At 35.7% G+C, this 24,742-nt stretch overlaps 4 protein-coding genes across 4 annotated transcripts; 3 read left to right on the forward strand and 1 right to left on the reverse strand.

Annotated features, from left to right (window-relative positions):
• Positions 1 to 1,681: 1,681 nt before the first annotated feature.
• LOC6642541 lies at positions 1,682 to 3,087 on the forward strand. The gene has a single exon (XM_002065097.3). The coding sequence runs from the start codon at positions 1,740 to 1,742 to the stop codon at positions 2,838 to 2,840; it is 1,101 nt and encodes a 366-aa protein (XP_002065133.1). The 5' UTR covers positions 1,682 to 1,739; the 3' UTR covers positions 2,841 to 3,087.
• A 1,170-nt stretch (positions 3,088 to 4,257) lies between these two features.
• LOC6642800 lies at positions 4,258 to 19,741 on the forward strand. Its single transcript, XM_015178385.3, has 5 exons — positions 4,258 to 4,282; positions 12,150 to 13,969; positions 14,044 to 14,410; positions 17,652 to 17,835; positions 17,907 to 19,741. Exons 1-5 carry the CDS (start codon positions 4,258 to 4,260, stop codon positions 18,604 to 18,606), a joined length of 3,096 nt encoding a protein of 1,031 aa, XP_015033871.1. The 3' UTR covers positions 18,607 to 19,741.
• LOC6642543 lies at positions 15,251 to 16,268 on the reverse strand. The gene has a single exon (XM_002065099.3). It carries the CDS (start codon positions 16,256 to 16,258, stop codon positions 15,284 to 15,286), a length of 975 nt encoding a protein of 324 aa, XP_002065135.2. The 5' UTR covers positions 16,259 to 16,268; the 3' UTR covers positions 15,251 to 15,283.
• Positions 16,379 to 17,149, forward strand: LOC26529283. Its single transcript, XM_015178441.3, has one exon. It carries the CDS (start codon positions 16,379 to 16,381, stop codon positions 17,147 to 17,149), a length of 771 nt encoding a protein of 256 aa, XP_015033927.1.
• Positions 19,742 to 24,742: the final 5,001 nt, after the last annotated feature.

The following is a 24,742-nucleotide window of genomic DNA, read 5'->3' on the forward strand; positions in this document are numbered from 1 at the left end:
ATCTTAGTATCTCGCTCACTCAATCATACGAGCACACTAGCGCCCCCATCAGCCAACGGCCAACTCCGGCCTTATGGAAAAACGTTTATATGCATAACTCGACTGTTTTTTGTCCGATTTTGATCAAATTTGGTATTTTGCTAGATATTAGTATTAAATTTAAGTGTGCCAAGTGTGATTGCATAAGGTAAAAAAATACGGGAGATTATTAAGTTTTTCAAATTACGGGGTCGGAAAAGGGCGTGGCAAAATTTTTACACATACAAAATGTGTGCATTTACTAAGCGAATATACATACCAAATATGGTGTCTCTAGCTGGAATAGTTTTTGAGATAAACGTTTTTTTTAAATTGCGGGGGCGGAAAGGGGCGTGGCAAAAATTTGAAATAAACTTGATCACTCTACATACTACACGAGTCTACATACCAAATTTGGTGGCTCTAGCTCCTACAGTCTCCGAGATCTAGGTGTTCATACGGACAGACGGACGGACGGACAGACGGACGGACAGACGGACATGGCTAGATCGACTCGGTTGTTGATCCTGATCAAGAATATATATACTTTGTGGGGTTGGAGATGCTTCCTTCTGCCTGTTACATACATTTTGGCGACTTTAATATACCATTTCACCCTATGGGTGTATGGTATAAAAACAACGAAGTAAAGAAGAACGCAGGCTAACAATTTTTCACGCCCAGACCAGATAATTTATTTTCCCCCGGTTTCCACAGTTAAACATCATAAATAAAAATCAAAGGGTAACATTAAATTTAACCTTCACGAACTTGGTATACTCTCTCTGCAATTAGAATAGATGCCTTAAAAGCAGTTAGTCAAAAAGGATATTCATAAAATTCTATAAAGAATGTTGCTTTCTTCTATCTTACGATATTTTAGAGTGTCCTTAATGCGTAAAAAGGCGAAAGTGCAAAGAGAATTGAGAAACGTAAAGGCAAAAAAAGGATAATGAAACTTAATCATTGCTTGAATTGGGCCAGTGGAACACGTGGGGCTCACCACGACCCGATAAAAGCTAGCTGGGCAGAGCCACTTTAATAGATCGATTAGCGTATAACAAGCTGGTAAATCTTTACTTAAGTTACTCCGGCCCAAAACGCGCTTAAACTACTTAAATTTGGTATCAAACGAAAGAGAAAAATTCCACGAGCACGACCTCACGAATCGCGCCTTTGCGATTTATTACGTAGTTTTTGTGTAATTAACAAAGGAAAAATTATATTTTTAGCGGGATTATAGCTAAAAGAAGCTGTCAAATTTTGAGATAGTGTTGCCAGATGCCAAATTTCGGATACTCAAATACGCGGGCTTTTTTAAACTTTTGTTCGCATTATTCTTAACAAACGAAAATATTGTTGAGTTTACATTATTTCTTGATTTTAGAGAACAAATATAGTTCAGAACACAGTAAAATATTTGGCTACCAGGGCGGTCAAACAACGCGCCAAATAAAAAATAGCATGTGCCAACACTGAAATCTAGCTTTTTCCACTTTTCAACACTGAAATCTCAAATAGCTTAAGTAAATATTTATCATTTATCGATAAGATGCTCTTTTTTTAATTTGTCATTATTGTCTTGTTGGAATTGAAAACATTTACATTTTTTACAGTCACATAGTATATTTTTTTTTTTGCTTTTATATTCCGACTGTAAAGACATATTTAAAACTAAAACGTGAAATCACTGCGAATAAATAAAATAACTATCCACCACCATGACGATGCAAGTTGCCAGCAAAAGTCCTCGCGGCCCACTAAGCTTTAATGTTCAGCTGCTATCGGGCAAGAATGTGGTATTGGTCAATTGCCAAGGCTACGAGAGTGAGCTGTTTATGCCGCAGATTGTCAAAGGGCGAATCAGTTTTCAGAACATTATACCAAATAGACGATGCTGCGATCAAGCTAATATAATAACCGGACCGCTTCCGTTAAATGGTGCTGCCTGTATTGGGACTGGCGGAAAGCCAACTCTGGCTGGTACTCCGGCCATTCAACGACCGACGAGCATTTCACTGGCCCGGAGCACAGCTATGCGAAGCCGACCAAAAAGAAGCAAAGAAACTATATCACCGCCGCCCCATGGTGCTATAATGACACCTGATCAATTACGCGGCAAGCCAGCAGAAGTTGAGTTTTCTATTCCAGAAGATCTGAATCCAGAAGAACTGTTTTCCAGCTTCTATGCAGAGTTGCCTAATCAATTACGGCTTTCCGATGGGCGAAATGAATTGAATCCTGGTTCAAGCACGCATACACCGGCTCAATCTTTGGAGTCAACAATTTCTAGCGTTATCCGCAAAACTCCACCCGTTCGCACGTATTCTCGTCGTAAAACCAATGCGACCAGCAAGTCCAAGTCTAGTTTAAGTTGTTCGCCACTACAGAAGAAAAAGAAGATTTCATCAAAGGCATCCACAACAAAAGGACTTCAAGCAACAAAAACACTGGCGATTCGGAATCGCAGATTAATTGTGGATAACAAAAAGTCCTTAGGCTCTCTTAGTGTTAGTAAATTGTCCTCGTCCATAACCAAGAAGAAAACTGTGCACAATCAAGTAACAGCCAAGACCAGGAAACAATTCGAATCACTAAAGACGACTGCTTTTGATTTGCTTACCACGCCAACTCTTGAAAATATATCCAAAACCCTGAATCAACAGTTCCAAATGGCGTGCGTTGACAAGATAGCAACCACATTGCCCAATTATGCCCAACTAGCTCCGACCAAGCCACTAGAGATCGATCGCGAAGTGAAGACAATGATAGCGAAGCAAAAGCGTCTGGAGAAAACCAATTCGAAACCCAAATGGATCTAGCTTGAATATAAATGGCTTCTTGATTAGTTTTCTAAACATGCATACTAAAATATCGTTTAATCAATTTTGGTAACTCTATGATAAATGTAAAAATCGTTTAGGTGACTGTCTGCAAGCTGCTCTACACAAACCAAGAACGAACACCTTTTTGGCCATTGTATATGCAAATCTAATTACAAACTTATCTTACAAAAAAAAAAAATAATTGTTACTATACAAAATATTTAAAATTATCTACGAACTAAAGCAACGAATCCTCTTTTAATACTAAGACATAATCCTCTATTATGCACAACCTTAAGAAAGGGGATAAATTAGAAACAGGTGACTTCATTTTTGTTATTATATTTAGTAGCAATTAAAGAACATCGAGAGTGAAGATCAGCAGAGAGAATTTAGCTTTATTTTAATCAGCTGTTATCTAATGAAAGAATGCAATCAATAGTTCATCTTGTATGTATACAAAAAATTTGATCTGTAAAGGCATTTCAAATAGATTCATTCCTTTAAAAGGTAAAGCTCGCCATAAAATATAAACAAGAGTTTCAAAACAATTAGACCACTTCCTAAGCTGATAACTCTTTACTGACGATTTCAACTTTAATTCTGATATTTCTAGTTCCTTACTCCTCTCACGTAGAACACGTCGTTTAAGCAAACCGTGGTGTGAGTCCATTTGAATGACATGGGAAATACATCTCCAATATTAGGCATTTGTTGGCAGAATCAAATTCATAATAATAATGGCGTATAGAATCTTCTATGGTTGTCCTTACTATGAGTGCGCAATGGAGTTATTGTGACCGTCAATGGGCACAGCCAGGCTCCGAAGAAACGCTTCTGCTAAGCATGAGATCCTTTAAGTTGTTTGCCGACAATTTTCTCTTTGATAATCAAAACTTCTGTGACCCTGTGATCGACATTTTTATACCCTTGCAGAGGGTATTATAAAATTGGTCAGATGTTTGTAACGCACAAAAGGAGATGTTTCCGACCCCATAAAGTATATATATTCTTGATCAGCATGAGAAGCTGAGTTGATATAGCCATGTCCGTCTGTCCGTCCGTCTGTGCGAATGCGTTTTACTCAGCCGTCTTAAGAGCTATCGGGCTGAAATTCGTTGTTTTTTATTACCCGGGAAAAATAAAGTATGAAAACCATCAGGATCGGACCACTATATCATATAGCTCACGAAGAACTAGAAGACACATTTTCATAAAAATCGGAGTATGCTATGAAATTTACATATGTGATTGTAAAATAGACAGTAAAATTGTTTTGTGTGTATATTGATGAATTGAGTTGCAGAAAACAAATTTTGAACATGTAAAATTATTATTACCAAGGACTGCAAGGGTATATAAACTTCGGCATAGCCGATGTTAGCTTCTTTGATATTTATTTATAATTATAACAATGGGGGATCTGGCCAAAGTTCATAGTAAGCTTAGCTTAAACCGATCAGATATTGGGGCGAGTTATATTTGAATATAATTACTGTCCTACCGTGCGTATACGTTACATCAATTGACAATTAAAAGCAAACAATCAGCAGCAAGAAAATTCAGATTTAAGAAGATTCAAGCTTAAGTTGGTTTAATAATCAAATTCCTTAAAAATCCCAATTTACTCTTAAATTAAAGCCAAAAAGTCTATGCAGAAAATAAAATCCATTTATATATATCTTACAGTTAGTATTAAAGCATCCTCGACTGACTTTAAATGCTAAATGTTTTAAGATCCCATTCCTTTGGTAACCAAGCAAAATGAGCAAGCAACCATCAGGCCCCGCCTATATGTATATAGGCAAATGTTATCTGACCGCCTCGTTTGGTATGTTTTGACAACTTCCTGGACACTTTTTACATTTCACCTTGATTGTCGTTAGCGGAAATGTATTTTCTTCTTCATCTGATTTTCTTTTTTCTGTTTTTTTTTTTTTGCGTTTGCGTTTGCCCACTCCTTTTTTTGTTTGCCTTCGCATTCAATTTTGGTCGTTTTAGTTTCCTCTTTTACCTTTTCTCACTTAAAGCAGTTTATCAAGTTTCTTTATATTTTGCTCTCTGGTTTCTGCATTTTTCTTTTTGTAGCATGAAGAAATATATATATATATACACAAACACACACACATATGTATGGTGTGTATGTATGTATATGCATATTTTGATTTATGGCAGTTTTTCTTTTTCTTTTTGGCTTGGCTTCTTGTGTTTCTGCTGCTGCTGCTTCTGCTTCTGCTACTTGCACTTCTCTTTACTTGTCCCTGACAACCTATATTTTTGGCATTTGTTTGGCTTATGCTTATGGGTTATGCCATAAACAAATAATAAGTGAAAATCCAAGAGATTTTAATGTTCGCCTTCTAACTTGCCGGCTCGAGCACAAGTTTTATTGCTGGGAACACTATGTGGTAGTGGGCACGGTTTTTGGCATTATATGAACATTATTTTTGCTTTATTCTTTGCTGAATTTGGCCATAAGGTTTAATATATTATTCTAAATTTAGATGGCATTTATGATTAAATTTAATGAAAATTTTGTAGCACTTTAATTCTTCTTTAAGGTTGATTCCAGTTTTTCTTTTGAACTTTTCCAAAATCAGAACAAAAAGTAAAGATAAAATTAGAATTTTGGTTCATATTTTTTATTAATTCATTTTGCAATAAGATTTGTACTAAACTGATAAAAAATTTAGAAAAAAAAATATTTATTGCTTAAGAGGAATATAAAATTGTACAGGCGGGAAAAGAGTATTTAATATAAACGAAAATGTTTTACCTTAAATTTGATTGTTATTTTATTATAAAGAGATATTTTATATAGAACTCATTCGCATTGGGTTTTGATTTTGATATTGAGAGAACCTTCATCTTTAAAAAAAAGTACTTTTTCTGATAAAGTCCCATTCAATCATTTTGGTTTAAATGAAAGACATGCCTCTGACTTTCATTTCCATGCAATTTCCTGATGTTCGTTTTGCTATTTCTACATGTCACCTGATGCTGATAGCAGTTATGCGCGATATTATATAGGACAAACGTCAATATGCATAGAAGACAGCTAAGTTCGTTAAATTGAACAGAGGTCGAGCATTCAACCATTTTCCACGGAGTAACAAAATATGCTAAAGTACGAAACATTTAAAAAAGAAACTTACTAACAACACCAACAAAAAACAAAAATAAAACTAAAACAAATACTATGCCCTAAACTGACAAAGTCAACATTGTGAGGGACAACTTTATTAGTTTGCCAGAGTAAGTTGTGAATATATTTATTCACAAAACGGGTTAACCAACTGTTTACCCTATGTACAATACATATATGGAGAAAGAATCCTGCCCTTAGGCGACGATGCATAGCATCTGCTTTACTGCCCTTTCCACTTAACCATTCGCAACTATTTCCCCTTGGCGTCCCATTCAAACTGTGTGTGGCTATTGCCCAGTGGAGCACTTAATGATTTGTGCGCTTCATTTACCAGCGGCAAATAAACAAACAGCCAACACTTAAATGCTAAACTAAATGCTTAAACAACAGTGGCGAGAGGCAGAAGCAGCAACGGCAACGGCAATGGCAACAACTATGGCAATAAAATCAAATCAAATTGAAACGCGCGTGCGGCAGCAAAACGCAAAATGGCGGCCCAGGAACTTCCGTTGCGGCCATTTTGGTTGTATGCGGATTTGAATTGAGTTCAGAGAGTTGAGTTAGTTGTCTGCATAAAAGAGAAGAACGTGGGAAATTTGAAAGAGATGGAGGAAAAAAAAAGGGTAGAACTAAATGCATTTTCGGTTGCTAGTTGTTGTATGTGTGTGTGTGTGTGTGTTCGTGTCTTTTGACGTCATCGGAGTGTTTGGGGCTTGGTTGTTGTTGCTTTTGTTATTGGCGTTGTTTACACAGCTGCTACGAGAGGGCCAGCATTTAGTTGTTGCTGCTACTGCAACATTTACATTGGCAATTTGCTTGAAAAACACTCACACCAAGTCAAAATGGCCCTTGTGGGGCATACCCACACACACACACACACACACACACACACACAGACAGCACCAGCTCTTTAACATGGACGCTTACGTGCACACTTCCGGCCACAATGTCTGTGTCGAGCTGTGCTTTGGGTCGGGCCCTACACTTCCGACATTGTTACACACACATTTGGACATACTCTATCAATCAGACTAGGTAGTATTGAATAAAAAATTACACAATTCGTATTTTTGGCGAAATCTAAGAAAATATTCGGCAAGATATTTCCAAGACAACCCTAAGACTTTACTGAAAAGTGTTTCCTGGGCAGATCCCTTAGTTAGCCGCTTCACAAATTCATCAACTTAATTTAGATTGAGCTATTGAAAGTATTGTCACCAAATTCTTAAACTATTTGGTTTATAAAAAAAATATATTTACTTAATTTATTGCTGAAACATATTTCCACACAGCTCCATTCATATCGAAATTATTCCATACATTTCAGCATTTACACTATCCGAATACTATCACTGCATCAAATATTCTTTGAATGGTGTTGTTACGGAACACCTGAAATATGGCATTCTCTGGGATTAATTTCTTAATTCACACAATTCATTTTCTTTTTAATGCTACTAATTCGAACGGAACGATGCGAATATGGCATTTACTTCTATGATTCTATCTCACACGGCGCGATTCACTTTTTATCGATTACTTTCCAATTCTGTTGGAATGAAACACTGGAATTATGACATTCTTTGGGATGCTTTTGAATGGAACACTTAGTATATGGTATTTACCGAACTGTTTCTTTCTCACAGTGCGCTAATATGAAATATTCCTGATTTTCAATAATTATCTCATTCTTATTTTTGATAATTTTCTTAGCAGATAAGAGTATAAAAACTTTCGATGCAACGACAAAAGAATCTAATCTACATTTAATATGTAAAACCTTTTTTCCTACTGTATCACAAGTTAAGGATCTTATTTTTTTATTTTTCTTGGAAAACATTTAATTTCCTGTATTTTACAAAGCGTATGAAAGAGTTTCCCAGAGTTTCTTGCGCATTTTCCAGCACTTTAATGTATATTTTCTTTACTCTTTTTGCTTTGCATACATATTTCTCGCCCCAGTGTCTATGTGTGTGTGTGTTTTTGGGTGGGTGTGGATGGGCGTAAAAAACTTCGTTTAACTTTGTGGGTAAAAAACTTTGCGTTTCAATCATTTCACTCGTTTTCGTTTGCAAGGGATAAAAAACTTTTTTTGTGCCAGGACATTAAAGTAAAGTTGAGTAGCCAAACAGCAAGCCAGCCATGTCAATGGTTGGTTGCTTAAGGGTCATCCAATTCTTTTGCTGGAATATTTATAGATGGGCCCATTTAAGGAAGTGCATTGTGTTTGGAATAGGAAAAATATTTGAATAATAGTTTTGCGCTAAGCAATTAGAAGCACGTAACCATTTGCAGGTCATTAAAAAGGAAAAATGAGGGAAATGTAATAATTCACAATGTTGCAATTGAATTGGAAATTGAAATTTTATGGATGCACGCAGACATGTTAAAAGCTTCAGCTTCAGCCAGACAAGATAAGTCAAGCCAATTGTGGCCATAAAATGCGTCATAAATTCACTCAAGTAGCCGCACGCACACAAACTCAAATGCCCACACACACACACACGCACGCGCACACACGTCGGATGAACGATATTTGATGAAGTCCCGCACAAGGACGAGCTTAAGGACAAGGATGACTATGAGCAGATTGCCGGTTCATAATCCCAACGACAACATTAATGCTAATTTAATTACAAAAGCATGTCCTATGAGTGTCTGCCAGGCATTGTTTTCTCTCGCCCCGCCCCTGCATGGGCGTAACTGAGAAAGACTTTTCTCCACCTCCCAAAAAAAAACAAAAATACTCGACAATTTTGCCTGCTTAAGTTAAAGCATGTTCAGTTGAACATTCAATAATCTTGATAATGAAATATTCTCTTATACTCATTCAGCTTAATTTTGGAAGCACACAAAATTACAAAATTCTTCAAAATTAACGCATTCCTGTCAGCTGAAACGAGTGGCAAACAGTTCAAAGAATGAAATGAATTAAAGCTAAACCAAAAGAGGAGAACAAAAAAACAGAAACTATGCCAAAATGTTACAGAAATTGTGAGCTTCTTCATTTTGGGGACGAACAAGAAGGAAAAATATTTTGTTTTTTTTCATTTTAATTAAATTGCATTCTCACATCTCATCTCATCTCAGCTCATTTCATTTCACCGCTTCGTCTCGTCTCTCCCTCTCTCTCTGTGTCTCGACCCCCATCCCACTTTTAGCAGAGAGCTTACACTTGGCTAAACTTGGAATTTTCTGTTAATCAAACGCAGTCTTCTGCATGAAAATGCTTAATTGTATTATTACATAAGTTTCAAGACAAAAAAAAAAAAACAAAAAAGAAACCCCCCCAAAACGTGGCCAACAGAAAGAGTGAGAGTAAAAGAGACCGAATAAGAAAATGAAAGAAAAACAGACGAAGTGGAAATGTGTTTTTACCATAATTCATTCACCATTTCGATACAAAAGTCGTTGCCAATTAATTCTCGCGCCACGTTATTGATAAATCAATTATATATGTAGGTATATGGGAGCAGGAAAGATTGTTTCGTATGGGATGTGGTGCTCAAAGGATAATTAATGCAACAACAAACCTCCTGAGCAGGAGCAGGCCATCTTTTTTTTTAAACATGATTTATTGCATATAAATAAACCATACACTTGCAATACATATATATTTATAGAAGTGTAGCATACATTTTGGGGCTCAAAACACTTTTCTCATAGATTCGTATGTAAAAAAAAAATACAGCATATATTTTAGGGCATGCCATTTTGTAAGACCCTTCATAGATTCTAATTTTTCATTCCAAATATTCATTCATTGAAATATATAACATAATATTAACTTTGCCACAGGCCAGGGCCAACTTTTTTTTCCCCCTTGCACAGTAAAAGTTGTCGTTGGATTGAAAACAAAATCCTTGTTGAGCTAATGTAAAAAATTTGTATGCATGTGAAAAGACTTGCACACACACACACACACATAGAAAGAGCACCTCCCACGTATTTAGTACTGCGATGTATGGATAGGATAGGAAGGGGTCGGAGGGCTTGATGGCGTCTCGCTGCGCATCAGACACATTGACGTGTTTGTTTATGTAAACAGGAAGTGTTGCACTGCAGGCAAAACTATGAGAAAGAGGCGGAAGCAGACGGCCATGTTAGCTAGTGCCTCTCACCCCACCCTTTCCCCTCTCTCACTCTCTTATATATACACTCAACATATCAGTTCTTCATGATGATATAGTAGGGTAAATTTTTTTTTGTTCTTGTTGCCTGCTCATTTGTTTTATAGCAAAAATATTTGCCCACATGAAATTATAGTAAAGCTAACATTTAATGAATGGCAAGTGTTTGTGTGTATGTGTGTGTTTAAGTACTTGCATTTGTGTGTTTGTGTGTGTGTGAATGAATGATGCAAAACTTTTAATGAGGTAAATTTGCAAGGGCTTCCAATGCATGGAAGGGAGGGCAGAAAAAAAAGTAAAGCAGTTGCCCTGTTCATTATGGTTGAAGGGAATCCAAAGATCAAATGAATTGAAAGTTTTGCAAATTAATATTCTATAGCTCATCGTGTTTTTGTTTGAAACAATTATATAAATACACTTAATTATGATAGATAATGCTTTTAAAATTTAATTTGGCTTTTGGCTATTATTAACATATCGATTATTATCACACAACACAATTAATTACGGTATTAAAATAGTTAAATGCCAAATTTTCAACAACAAAATAAACTAGTTGTCATTTCGGCCAACAACACCGTCTAAAATTGGCATAAATTAAATTAATTATTTGGCACATGTTTTGATGAATTTCATTTTCATTTGAGATGTTTGTTTTTAATACATGTTTTTTGAAACAAAATCCTATACAAAAATCTATATATAAATCTAAAATGAAGCTTAGATGTAAAATATTGAATAAGAAAGTACGTATTTTCAAATTACTATTTTGTTATCTCCATCCTTATTTCATTTTTAAATGTTGTTCAACTTTTTGTAAAGCAATTTTAGACATGTACATATTTTAAAGAGTTTTGGAATATTTTGAAAAGTTTTTTACAACGAAGTGTAAGAGTTTGTATGTAAAAACAACTTTCTACTTAATATCTTTAATTTGTGTTTTCCTTGGCAGAAAATTAGTAAATAAGTATTATTTCGTCGCATATTATTAAGTGTCCAAAAGTTTTCAAAAAAATTTTTTTTCTAGGTTAATATTAGCGAATCATATTAGGTGTTTTCAATATGCAAAGTTACCAAAAATGAAATTAATATAAACCATTTCTTGAATTCCTTAATTCAAAATTTATTGCTTTTCATTTGTACGATAAAGAAAATATAATTTTTTGTTAATCTTTCTGTTTCTTTTGATATTGTTTTAATCGTCTATTTGGACGATCTCTTTCACTTAAGTACAGCTTCTTATGAAATAAGATTATTATTTAAAGATTTACATTATGTAAATAAGTAAATAAGTATGAACCGTAAAAAGTTATATAGGATCAATCCCTAAAGTTTTCAATACTTTTAGAAAAGAGAGAAATGTACCTAATAATTTGTGCGCTTATATTCTTTATAAGTAATTTTTCTTTTTTTAAATATGTAAATTTAAGGGTTAAATTAGTAATTGATTACATTTTTTGCCATTAATTAAGGGATATGCTTCTTGCCACTCCTTACAGATAATAACCTTATAAGGATGATGCATAGTTTGCATTAGTCTTTGAATTTGCTGCTTCTCTTGCAATTAGTTATGTCTAAGTTCAAAAGATTTCAAGATTGTGGATTGTGGCTTGACTGGTTTGGTTTTTATTACCAACAACATCTTCACATTTCTTCTATTCAAAAAGGCCCTTATACTAAATTCCAACGAATTGTAAGAAAATGTACAAGGAAAAAAGTAGAAAACTTGCTGGCTCACAGACTCTTTTTATCTCTTTTGTTGTCATCTCTGTTAAGCAGCAAGCACTTGAGGGCGCCAAAGCGCACACGGCGTATGCTTAATGCCTGTCTAATTAGTGTCTTATAAGCTCGCATATGACAAGTACTCGACTCGACTCAAAAAGCATTTTTCTCTTTTATTTCTTGCCTGGTTTACTTTCAGCAGAAGTAGCAGCAGCAGCAGCAACAAAACCACTGATTGCGACCATAAAAAAACAAAAGCTGTCATTTGTGTTGTGGTGGGTGGCCGCAGCGCGGCGAAGTAAACAGCAAACGCCTTCACATTGGATTACGCGCAGTTTTACTTTAGACCGGTGCCAATTAGTGGCCAACAGCAACAACAACAGCAGCAGCAGCAGCAACAGCAGCAGCAGCAGCTAGTGCAGCAACAATTGCTAGCACAACAGCAGCAACAGCTGCAAATCCAACAGCTACAGCAACAATTGCTGCTGCAACGACTTGAACGGGAGTTGCAGCAGCAACATCAGCAATTTCTGTACAATCAAAGACAGAATAATATACAAAGACATCGACATTGGCTCACAGGCAGCAGTAATCCGTACGAATTACATCAGCAATATCATCAGCAGCAGCTGCAGTCACAGCCACAGCAGCAATATATACAACAGCAATTGTTGCAGCAGCATCAACATCAATTGCTGCCACCACCACCACCGCCGCCGCAACATCAGCAGCAGCACCAACAGCAACTGCACCAGCAGCAGCAGCAGCAGCAACAACAACAACAATATAGTTACTATTTCAGTCGAGGCAGCAGCAGCACAACCAGCTCCGGTCTGGGTCTGGGTTTGGGTTTAGGATTTGCTGGTCTGGGCAGCAGCAACTTAGCCAGCTGGTATCATCTGCCCTCCACATCGGCACACATCTATATTGGCACCACCGCCAGCAGTGGTGGTGTAGGAGCAGCCACCTCTTATCCCTATCGTCATTTGACTGGCAGCTACACTGGCGGAGGTTATCCAGCAGCGGCTCTAATCAACTTCGATGCCTCACCCACACCGCTCTTAGCTTCAGCGGGAAGTTCTCCTGGTTATTTACCGCCGTTACCTGTGCCACCAGCATTACCACCACCGCCGCCGGCGCCAAGTGTAGCCACTGACTATTATTTCGCCACCAGTCGGAGTACACGGACATTGCCAGCCGATCCCTTTCAGACATACACAGCAGCAGCGGCAGCAACAGCAGCAGCGGCAGCAGCAGCAGTCGCACAGGCAGCGCCAGTAACAGCAGCAACTGTTGCCGCCGCCGAGGACTTGCAAACTGGCGGCTTTCGTTATAAGGCCACGCCCCGAAGGCGCTACGACGCCTACGATAATTACGGCTATTTGCCAGGCATTGCCAGCACCACCGAAGACGACGACGAAGTCGATCTCGAAGAGGAAGAATATCTGCTCGAAGGGACGCTGCCAGCGGCATTACTGTCAACCGATTGCGATAGCCTTGAAGAGGTGCGATTTCTGCAACATCTTGCAGAGGAAGACGATACCGGAGACGCGGACGACGAGATTATCTTCAATCATAGTGAGCCGGCGCCACGTCTGCCGGATTTTTTGCGCTCATATAGAAATAGTGAAGGTTTCATCATCGGCCACAAAACGCCGCCGCAACAAGAATACCAAACGGAGCACGGGGGAGGCTCAGGTTCAGGTGGAGGAGGAGGAGGTGGTGGCACTGGCAGCGTAGTTGCCACTCCAGCTGGTACACAATCGCAGCGTGAAACGCCGGATCAACAATACCATCAATACCAACAACAACAACAACACCAACAACAGCAGCAGCAACAACATCATCATCAGCAATATCATCATCAACCGCAACAACAATATCATCACCAGCAGCAACAACAGCAGCAACAACAACAACATCAGCAACATCAACAATCACAACAGCAATCATACCATTCCTATCAATATCCATCGCACGACAGTTGCGAAGGCTTCAATCATTTTGCAAACGACGCCAGCAGTTGTCTGGGCAATCAAAGAATGATGGTTAGTAAATTGTGGAACAGTTGCTTCCCGGAGTTCACACCGGATCATGTCCATCGTCACAATTTCTATCTCTGTCAGGTGAGTGGAGGAATCGTGCAAGGAATATTTGTTTTTCTTGACTCATTTGTTTTTGTTTCTTTCGTCTTTTTTAGTGGCAACGCAACACACAAGTCCGGATAGTCTATCTATTCTATCGCTGGATCACAGCCATCACCTGTTTGGCAGCACTCGTTTGCTCCCTATTGGATATTGGACGCACTGATGAAACTCATTATGAGAATCATTATGCCAAATGGTGGATATATCTAACCCACTGGGGATTACTCTTTTGCACGGTACAAGCATGGCTGGCCGCCTGGATAGTCACCCAGGGCATGATGGTGGAACGTGAAGATTTCGAGATTGTGCGTCAGGCCAAAAAGAGTCGATTACATCATTTATATTGGGTGCTCTACACCTGTGCCACAGTCTATGCCTTCATTGTCACAATGTGCTATTGGGGGCTGGTTCACAGCAAAGGTAAGTTCATTTATCAGGCAAACTGACACCACCTTCTTTTCCACTAACCCCGATGGAATTCCTGAAGGGAACTCTCTGAACCACTCTACAATGTTTTTATTAAGAAATGGAATGGTCGAAACACGATTAAATTTCAATTTAGTTAAAACAACTTGAGAAATCTTAAAAAATAATAAGTCTGCAGTTTGCTTACGATGAAAGAAAACAAAACTTGTGTCTTGGCTTACAGCGTAAGTTAGAGGTCACTAAAACTACTTGGCTATCGTTTCTGTCTCACTTTTCCGAGACTTAACTAGTCTCCGGAAATGTTGGATGTTGACTCTGACATTGTATCTTTTCTATAGCTTTACGATTACCAGAGAATGTTCTTCACTATAAATAGCCTCCCAATGTCTAGGTTTAGTTTTATCGTTCAGAAGGAAAGCTCGTTTAGAGAAAGAGGACTCTGTTGTCTGAGGAAGACGCAGTCCTCAGATCGTCGCACTTAATGTGCCTTAAAACATACGGTTCATAAAGCCCCCAAGTCCTTTATATATATCCTTGGCTTACCAATTCTGTCCAGCCAACAAGTCTGCACTCTCTTGGAGACCCATTCCCACCACTGTCACCTCATCGATGTCCGTTCAAAATGCGACACATCTTCTCCAAAGAACTATATGGAGAAGCTCTGAAAGTGCTAATTAAAGAAAGATTAAAAAAGGACCAATTTAAAAACCAAACTATCAAAATTTCATAACTTTGCTCCAAAAGGAGAACACCACATGAAGTCATGGTTGGTTATTGAGATTGGCATACAAAAACTAGCAACTATTCCAACCATCATCAAGCTCAACTGTCAAGTTCTTATTTTTGAATAATAAAAATAGATGAAAATCATATATTAAATGGATGAAAGGAACGCTTCGAGCAGATCACTGTATTCTTGCAGGCCTCATCCTCAACGGATTCGACGGCAACACGATAAACCAAGACCGTGGCCCCAACAGTGCAGGCAAAGTTGATATACATCTTGACAGCCGCGACCAGATAGCTCCGATTGCAGTAGCCCATTCGCTTGACACGATTCACATTCTGGGAGTTATACATTGCCCAGGGACCAAAGATGATCATGCAGACGGAGAGCGGAATATAGAATCTCACGGCCAGACCAATAGACATGGCAATAATGGCCACTCCTAGCACCGATATGCTAGCAAATATTAAAATCCATAGATCCGCTGACAATAGGGAGGGAACCCATAGACCCAAAACTGTGTAGATGACAAAAACGAGTACGCCAACAATCATAAAGGGCCACGTTAGATCCAATTCCCTTACGGACAGAAGCATGATCAGCAGAGTGAGACTCTCAAATATGCAAACGAAAACGATCCAATTCAACGGGAATTTCAATTGTAGTCGACGAAAGCCAAGAAATCCCAGTGAGAGGTTGCTCCATGTCAAGAGGAGAATCACCGCAAAGAGGATTCGTTCGGCTGAATTGAATTTTGGCTGCCATTCATATGTGGTGGCTAGCCATTGGAGCACTGCCAGGAGCACTTGAATTCCAGTTATAAGATAGACATAGCATAGAAATTCCAGAAACGAGGGAGACTTGAATCCAGTCGGCAATCGAGGGGTTTGCGTCTCGGCTGTAGCCTGCTGCCGGGGCTGGTAACTTAAAGCAATCGATGATCTTGGCGAATCAAATGAAATCTCTTTCTGAATTTGCGAACCCCCATGGGATTGCGAGGATGACCTTTCCAGCTCCTCTTCATGCCCATGGGTCTTATAATGATACCATTGACTAAAATCGGGAGCTGAAACGGATCTTGTAAGTCCCAACATATGGGACGGAATGCCTGTCATTTTTTTTCCGAAATCTGACAGACAGAAAAAGCCAAAATTGTTTGCTCCGAAAATTTAGAATTTCCTTTATCTTTTGTTTTACTTAAATCAACTCGAACAACTAACTCTAATCGATGAACAATGCCCAAAATAATCAACACAATTGTGGACAGTTGGCGCAGTCCAAAAGGATTCCTATATTGGCAGATCTTTGGTGTGGCTCTCATATTCATATTGATTTCCATGATTTTGCTGATTAGCTTTGGCTCTGCTATCACAACGTTCGGCCAGCGTAATTGTCCGGCTGCTGTTACCTTTATCACTGGCGGTCTACTGACCTTTTGCATCTATGTCAATCTATTATTTCTGCGACGAGAGTTCCCCTTCAATTGGGTCTGTAGCTCTTGCATAGGACTGCTCCTGGCGCTTGGTGTGGCCTCAGTATTACACGGAGAGAATATCAACTACTATATTCTGCTAACCATTGAGATTATATCGATAATGAGTCTGATTTTTGTAATGGGCTCGTGGCGTCCTCCCTTATTTCATCCGGGCATCTTCATTATATTGGCAACAATCTCACTTGTCTCTCTGGTATATCTCGTAATGTCATTGATAGCGGCTGCTTGCTCCGATTGCGATGATGACATGCCCATTTGGATAACGCACTGCGTTCTCTGGCTACTCATGCTGCCGCTGCTCCTCTTTCAATCCCAGGTGATCAATGGCCGATGGTCGAACTACACGGTACCCGCCACGGATGCGCCTCTCTGTTCTCTGTGCATTCTCATTGACTATTTGGCCATCTATGCCTTTCTGCATTCCGCCTATGATATTGAGTATGCCTTTCATTATATTGGTGTAAAAAACAATTTGAAACATCTTAAACGCGTCATGGACGCGGACGTTTAAAAAATCAAACACAGAAACCAAAAGAAAATACTTAAGATAAATTTTCCATTTGAATGCTCAAATTCGGCTTGCTATAATTTTTTTTTCAATCGTAGAATACTTATGTATATGATTAATTGTACGTGCAATGTTGCGTATACTTAATAAATGTATTGTATTCCAAAATGGTTTTTGAGAGGATTCGAATCCTTTCTAATCCTTTCTTTCTTTTCTAAGCTTAATTACAAAAGGAAAAATGTATATAAATTCGAATATTGCAGATATTCTTCCAAAAGCGTGACTGTATAATAACATGCTAAATATTTCAAGAAAGGTTTCCATTTAATTTCACTTCGACCAATCACATATGACAACGCAGCGTATACGTAATCATAAAACAAAAGTTCATCAGACCAAAATTGCAATGTCCATTTATAGTTTACTTAGATTTCATTTAAAATAAATTATTTACCTATGTATATTAAATTGAATTTAAAATATCACATTGTATTTATTTGAATAGATAATAAGGATAGAATCGATGCTCTAAATATTATGGTACATGTGTTAAACTCAATTATAATGCTCATCGATTTGGCAATTGTCGGTCATCCGATTAAGATGAGTCATGCATATTTTACCACTGGCATTGGACTGGCTTATGCCATATTTACAGGAATTTATTTCTTGGCCGGCGGCACAGATAGGTAAATGCTATAGATAAAATGTTTTTGCTGCTTAGAATATATTAACAATTCGTTTTGGTTGATTGTTGCAGGAAAGGAAAAACTGCCATCTATCCGATGATGGACTGGACCAAACCGGGCAAGGCCATCATTGTGACAGCCTGTGCCATAATTTTCACCTTTTTTGTGCACTTTTGCTGTTATCTACTCTACCGCGGCCGTGTCTGGCTCTTTACCAAGCTCTGCATACGCGGTCGCCATAATCGTGATGGCGAGCTGGGCGAAGGACTCAACGATGATTCGGGCTCCCGCATGGGCGGCGGCCTTGGAGGAGGTGGAGGCATAAGTGGCGGTGGCGGTGGTGCTGGTGGTTCGCTTGGTGCCGCTGCTGGTATTGGTGGTGGTGGTAGTCAAGAATATGCTCATCAGCAGCAATATCCCATTGCGCATACTGAGCAGCCGCGTCAACAACAACAGCAGCAGCAACAGCAGCCGCCAGCAAGTTACCAAATGCCGCCCCAGTATTCGGGTTATCTTCAACAGCCAGTTGTTGCTGGGGTCAATGTTGGTGTCATTAGTGCCGATGGTGTCTATCAGCCGATTGGAACCGATTCTGGACGCACTAGTGGTGGAGGCGGCGGCGGCAGCGGAGGCGGCGATGGCAAACACAAATCATCATCTGGCAGTGCATCTGGTTCCAATTCGGCCTTGACACGCACTGTGGCCCATTTGGATGCCTCGCAGCGTGAACAGTTCCTTAATCCCAATAAGATTGTCGAGTATAAGATGTAAAGGCGTTGCACCCGGCACCGGTATACGTTCCACTTGTCCATGAAATTTCTGGAGAAGCATTGTGCCCAATGTGAGGATCAATGCTCTGCCATCAATGAGGAGCAATGCCACTTGGCCATGTCCACGCATGTGCACAGTGGTTGAAAAACTCTTGATTTGAATGTTTTTTTTTTTTGGGAATTAAACTCTCTCGTATATTGTATATTGTATGCAAGATTCATTGCCTGCCAGCCAGGTAAAAGGTAACATCGATTAGCCAATCGATATAGCCATATATCTGGCTTCAGTAGTTTTGCTGTAAAACTATAAATGTAGTTTCGTAATTTTATAAGTGTAGAAATGTTTTGTGGAAACAATTTTTATTTTTATGTTCATATTTAGAATGTTGCAAAGATTATAGAAATCTGCAATGTTTGTAAGCTTTGTAAAGAGAAACGCAGCACCCATAGAGCACAGTGGGTGAAATTAAATAGTTATAACATAAATAGAAGCCTTTTAAACCCAGACCTCAGAAAAGACAGAGTTTGTATAAAAGTCGCAAGGATCAAAAAACCAACTTTTGAATCCAACTATTTCCTCCCAAAGCAAAATTTCCAATTTTATTTCATTTTTATTTTTTTTTTTAAAGTTTGAGAGTTAATTTGAACTTCCAATAGTAACGGTATTCAATATTAATCAACACTGGTCCTTAAATCCACAATTTTTCAATAGTTTTCTACACTGAAAAGTTAAAAAACCTCCACTAAATAATTATCTTAATTTTATCCACTGTGCTTTATATTAAAAAAAAAAAAAACTGAAATGCTTCAATTCGATGTAATACACAAACATTTTTTCGTTCCTATTCCAAAGTGAAAATTTCAATATTTTCACAGGGCAGACAAATGTTTGGCATTTGCCTAAAAGTATTTAGAAATATTTAGAAAAAAATATACACCAAAAAAATTGTATGGACTAAGTTGAACATTCTTTAATATGTTACAACTAAAGCAAGAACATATTCTTACCTATTATTTATAATTAAACACATTTAAAACTATTTAATCTATCAATTATTGACATTTGGCAAAAACTAAAGAAATATTGACACACATCAACTGCCTAAAAATTATAACACTCCACATTTTTTTAATTTAATTGTATTTTACAAATATTTTTATTAGTTGTATCCTTAAAAACAAAAAAAATTTGTTTCATATCGGTGCAGGTGTAGATCAAACCCTTAAAGCACTGTGCCTTGGGTTTGATTAAAAATTGGCAGCTGTTTAAGTGTTTAAAGAAAAAAATGCAAAAAAAAAAACTAATATATGTATTAATTATTTAATGTGCTTGGCATTGATTTGCATAGAATTTAGTGAAATTAAGAAAAGTGTTCTCGAAAAAAGAGAAACAATCAAATAAACCCAAAACTGATGTTAATACTTTTGCTCAAAAACAGAAAACAGAAAACAAGCAACAAGACAAAAACTCTAAAAAAAATCAATTTGAAATAAAATATATATAACAATTTGTTATATTAATTATTTAAACAGAAGAAAGCTCAGCAAATGACATATTTACAAATACTTGAAATTCGCAGTATAAATGTCCTGGACAAAAAGCAAAAAAAACAAACAACAAAAAATATTTATAGATGCAATTAAGAATTACAATAAATTAAAGATATATACATAAATAAGGTATGTGCACGAAATTTAAAATTTATACCCAAGTGGGCGATTTGAATGGTTATTCTATGATCTAAGTTCTTACAGATGAATATTATCTTAAACAAAAGGCCTTTCAAAAAATATTTCAAAACTCTTAACATGACAAATTTAAATGAATTTAAGAATATTAGTTTCTCAAATGGTTCTAGAAATTTTATGGTCAAAAAATTACAGTAAATTTAAGTCAAATTATGGACTACTTAACCCTAAACACCTATTTAAGGTAAATAAAACAATATTCCAAATCAATATCGGCTAATTTTTAATTTGCTAGGGAAGAACTTTTCTTCAGTTTATGACTCTAAAACCATTCTAAATTGGATAAATATTTTTCGTGTGCTTACCCTATAGCTCAATATAATTATATATATATATATAAAATATAATGAATGATATTTATGTGTATGTGTATGTAAATAGTTGTTTTTCTTTCCATATATGTTAAACAGGAATTCTATCTATATTCAAATTTAAAACCAACCGAACAAACAGTTGAACAAAATAACACAAAAAAAAAAAAGAAAACAAAATCAAATCACATATTATATGAATTATATAGTAAAATCGAATTGCAACTCGTCAAGAGGAATGTGTTAACAAACAAAGCAAATAAATAAAATAAAAAAACAAAAGATTCCAAAAAGAATAAAAAAAAAACAAACAAATACAAATGAAACATCCACAGGTCTAACTTTGGTATACCAGAGTTTCTATATCCTTGCAATTGACCACACTTTCAAACAAAATCTTTTTAAAAATCTCCTTTAGATCCTGCATATAGTTATTAAAATAACATTTTTAAAATAACATCTTAAATCTTAACTTGTATGTAGACTAAAAAAGATTCTTTCGTAGAAAAAAAAGAAACATAAATTCGGCTTTTACCCAAAGCTTTAAAAAAAAAACTCTTTAAATTTTTTTAACCCAGTGTTTGTATGGGAATTATATATGTAGTTTATTTAATTTATAAAAACATAATTCATTTTCCGATTTTCTATTAATTTCTCACACAACTTTGTTAAAATTAAAAAAAAAATATATGTAAAGGTTCATTAACAAAATGAAAATGGTCAGATTATGCAAGGATGTAAAAAGTTTAATACCTTAAAAGTATATGTACTTTTATTATGTAAATGTAAAATTTAAAACTACCGATTAATTTTTGATAGATTTACATAAACCACACACACACACACACACACACACATACAAACACACAGACATCCACAAGCAAACACACATACTGATAATTCAGAGTTTTTTGTTTCCAGAATTTTACAAATTTTTGGATTTTTGTTTTTTTTTTTAGAAAAATATAACCGTTTTTTGGTTGAGGATTTTTATTAGCAGAACTGAAAATGTGCTTCGGATTTTCTTTCTTTTTTATATATATATGCTTATTTTGCCCATTTTGTAAATTTTCTTTTACAATTTTTATTTTAAAGCATATAAATGTATGTTTATATAGACTGAATATTAATAAAAAAAAAAAATTAAATATAAAAAAACAACAACAAAATATAACAGAACAATTGGAGAATGTAAAAATTGATAAATACCAAGTAAATAAATCTCACATGAACCACATAAAAATAAAAACAAAAATTAAACAGTAAGCACATATCAGAAAAAAAGAAAGAAAAGTTATTTAACAGAAGAGAACAGAAATCAAAGTTGACCTCATCGAAAAACCACAAAGCAACAAAACCAAATAAAAACAATAGTCTACATAAATAATGTATGTACATGTAAAATTGTTAAACAATCATCAAAATGTAATGAATACGTATATATAACCGAAAATAAAAAAACAGATATATACATACACACATACAAACAAAACATATATTTAGACGAAAAACAAAAATCCCCGATTATAAATATTATATTTTGTAGATTTTTAGTGAATTAGTGAGAAAATGTCAAACATATATCTACTATATATATATATATACACATATTTAACCCACATAAGCGAGACAAACATTCGATATGCCACAATTCTATATGGATGTCGGGATAAGTCGCAAGGATACAGAGAGAGAAAAAATGGGAAAGCTTTAAGAAAAACTAGAACTGTTGGACGGAAACTTTTATACAAAAAAAAAAAAACAAACAAACAAACAAACAAATAATCCAAAAACCCTGTAAAAGTATTTAACAAGTTGCGCTCACAATATTCTCAGCAACAGCAAAAAAAAACAAAATAAAAATCTAAAAAGAAAAAACTTAAATCGAAAAACACAACAATTAAAAACAAAAAAGAGTAATTAACATCTAAATTATAAAAATAAACCTAAATGGCACCCAAAAACTAAAGAAAAACAAAAATCCAAACTCTTAATATTTACATGCATGCGTTGATAAAAACAAAATGAAAAAAAAAAAAAACCAAAAAACTAAAGTAAAAAAATTTAGACTAAACCAAAAAGAAAGAAAGAAAAATCAGTGTTTCCCTAATTCCAAAAAGTATTTCTGCGCATTTAAGCAAAACAAAAAAACAAAAAACGAAAACAAACATTATAAAAACCAAAGATAAATTGTTCAAACTTTTGTTTTAACTAAGCAAAGATAAATGACAACAAAAACAGAAAAGTATAAAATTGCAAATGAATGGCAAGCATTTTAAAATAAGCTTAGCAAATACATATATACATATATATATATATATGTGTATATATATATGAATATATACATTAAACCCGATAATATGGAATATTAATAACTATTACTATTATGTATTTGTGCAACAACAAAGCATTGTGAATTAGTATTAAACGTAAATAAAAAGTGACAACAACAAAGTATGTAAATGATTGGAAAACGTTTATTTGCAAAACTGATTACCAACAGGACAATTTTATTAAATTACGGTGGGCGAAAGTGGGCGGGACAAATGTTTAAAACAAAGTTGATTTAAAGAGTGAGTGAAAACGTAAACTAAACTTGTATCTAGTTTACTCACTAATTTGTGCATTTACTGACTTACTTGTTCATTGACTTAGTAGATCAGTTTTTCTGAAACTGCGAACAATATTTTAGTCTGTTCAAAACTTTTAAATCATTAATAAATAACCCCTAAATATGTAGGTTCTTAGTATTGGAGTCACTGGACACTTACGTATGACAATGATTCTCATTCTTTAAGCCTTAGAACAACATATGTACATATATCTGACTAATTTATTTCTTAATATTGAATTGACAATGTGGATATGCAAAGTGAGCACTATTAAAAGTATAGTCGAAGCTGCTGTAATCGCTGTAAACTTTCGACTACAGCTATAAACTCTTCACATGAGGATAAGAACTAATCAACGACCTTAGAAAACAATAAAGTCAGTGCAATACTGATTAAGAGCCAGTCAATGAATAGACTGTTAATCAATTAAAGTTGTTGAGGACTGTACACGGGAGTAAGGAAATAAGTGAGTAGGTAAATGAATATGTTCACCTATTCATTTAAAAGTGAGTGAAATCGTTTATGAGAATGCTCTAAGGTAAATATGTTATTCAAAGCACCCAGTAATGTTATCGCAACTTAGAAGGTTGTAGCAATGCAAAATAATAGTCCTCATTTAAACCAGTAAAATAAGTAATTTGAAATAGACCCTGTCCCATCACTGAAAGTCATAACAAGAGTCGATACAATATCAAGAAATTGCTCGAAATCGTTTTATGGATTTGTGAAAGAATATAATTGACAAGAATGTAATTGACTTGCTAAACTTGTCAAGGAATGATAAGCCTAAGAGAGGCATAGTGCTTAAACCCTTCAAGAATTAAAACATCTTGCCAGGGGTTTAAAAAAACAGACAAAATTTTGAAACTTTAAACCTTTACGTATTAAAAAACATGTGTTTTCAGTTCAACTCATATTTCAAATTTAGAAGACATTTTTTAAGTGAGTTAGTCCTTAGTTGTTAATAAATAGTAGATTAAAAGCTTAGAGTCGAAGGCCTTGTAACTAGTACTCTTTGTTTTTTGGTAAGGTCTAGTATTTTATACTTTATCTAAAATTGTAAATAAATAAATAGATTAAAAGCACTCTCAGACCAAATGCTAGACTTTCTGCCATTACCATTTAATTAATGTGGCATTCCATAATAATACATTACAATGTGGGGAAAAAACATTTTCGTATACACTTAGTTTTTTAAATAGGTATCTTTATTTAATTATAAGTCATTATTTCACAAATGTCAATAAAATATGTTTTTTACGATTTCTAATTTCTTACATATACAAAAATCTATTTGTCGTTCTATTTCTTTCTTTTTTAATTGATTTCAGTTAAGTTTTCTTTCTTTCTTGCTTTCCTTTTGTTTTTTTTTTTTTTTGTTTATTTATATAATTAGTAACATAATTTGGTTTACGGCGACTTAAACATTAATACGATACAAAAACGAGAAAAAGAACTTTGCAAA

This window comes from Drosophila willistoni, assembly GCF_018902025.1.
Source record: "Drosophila willistoni isolate 14030-0811.24 chromosome 2R unlocalized genomic scaffold, UCI_dwil_1.1 Seg167, whole genome shotgun sequence".
NCBI lineage: Eukaryota > Metazoa > Arthropoda > Insecta > Diptera > Drosophilidae > Drosophila > Drosophila willistoni.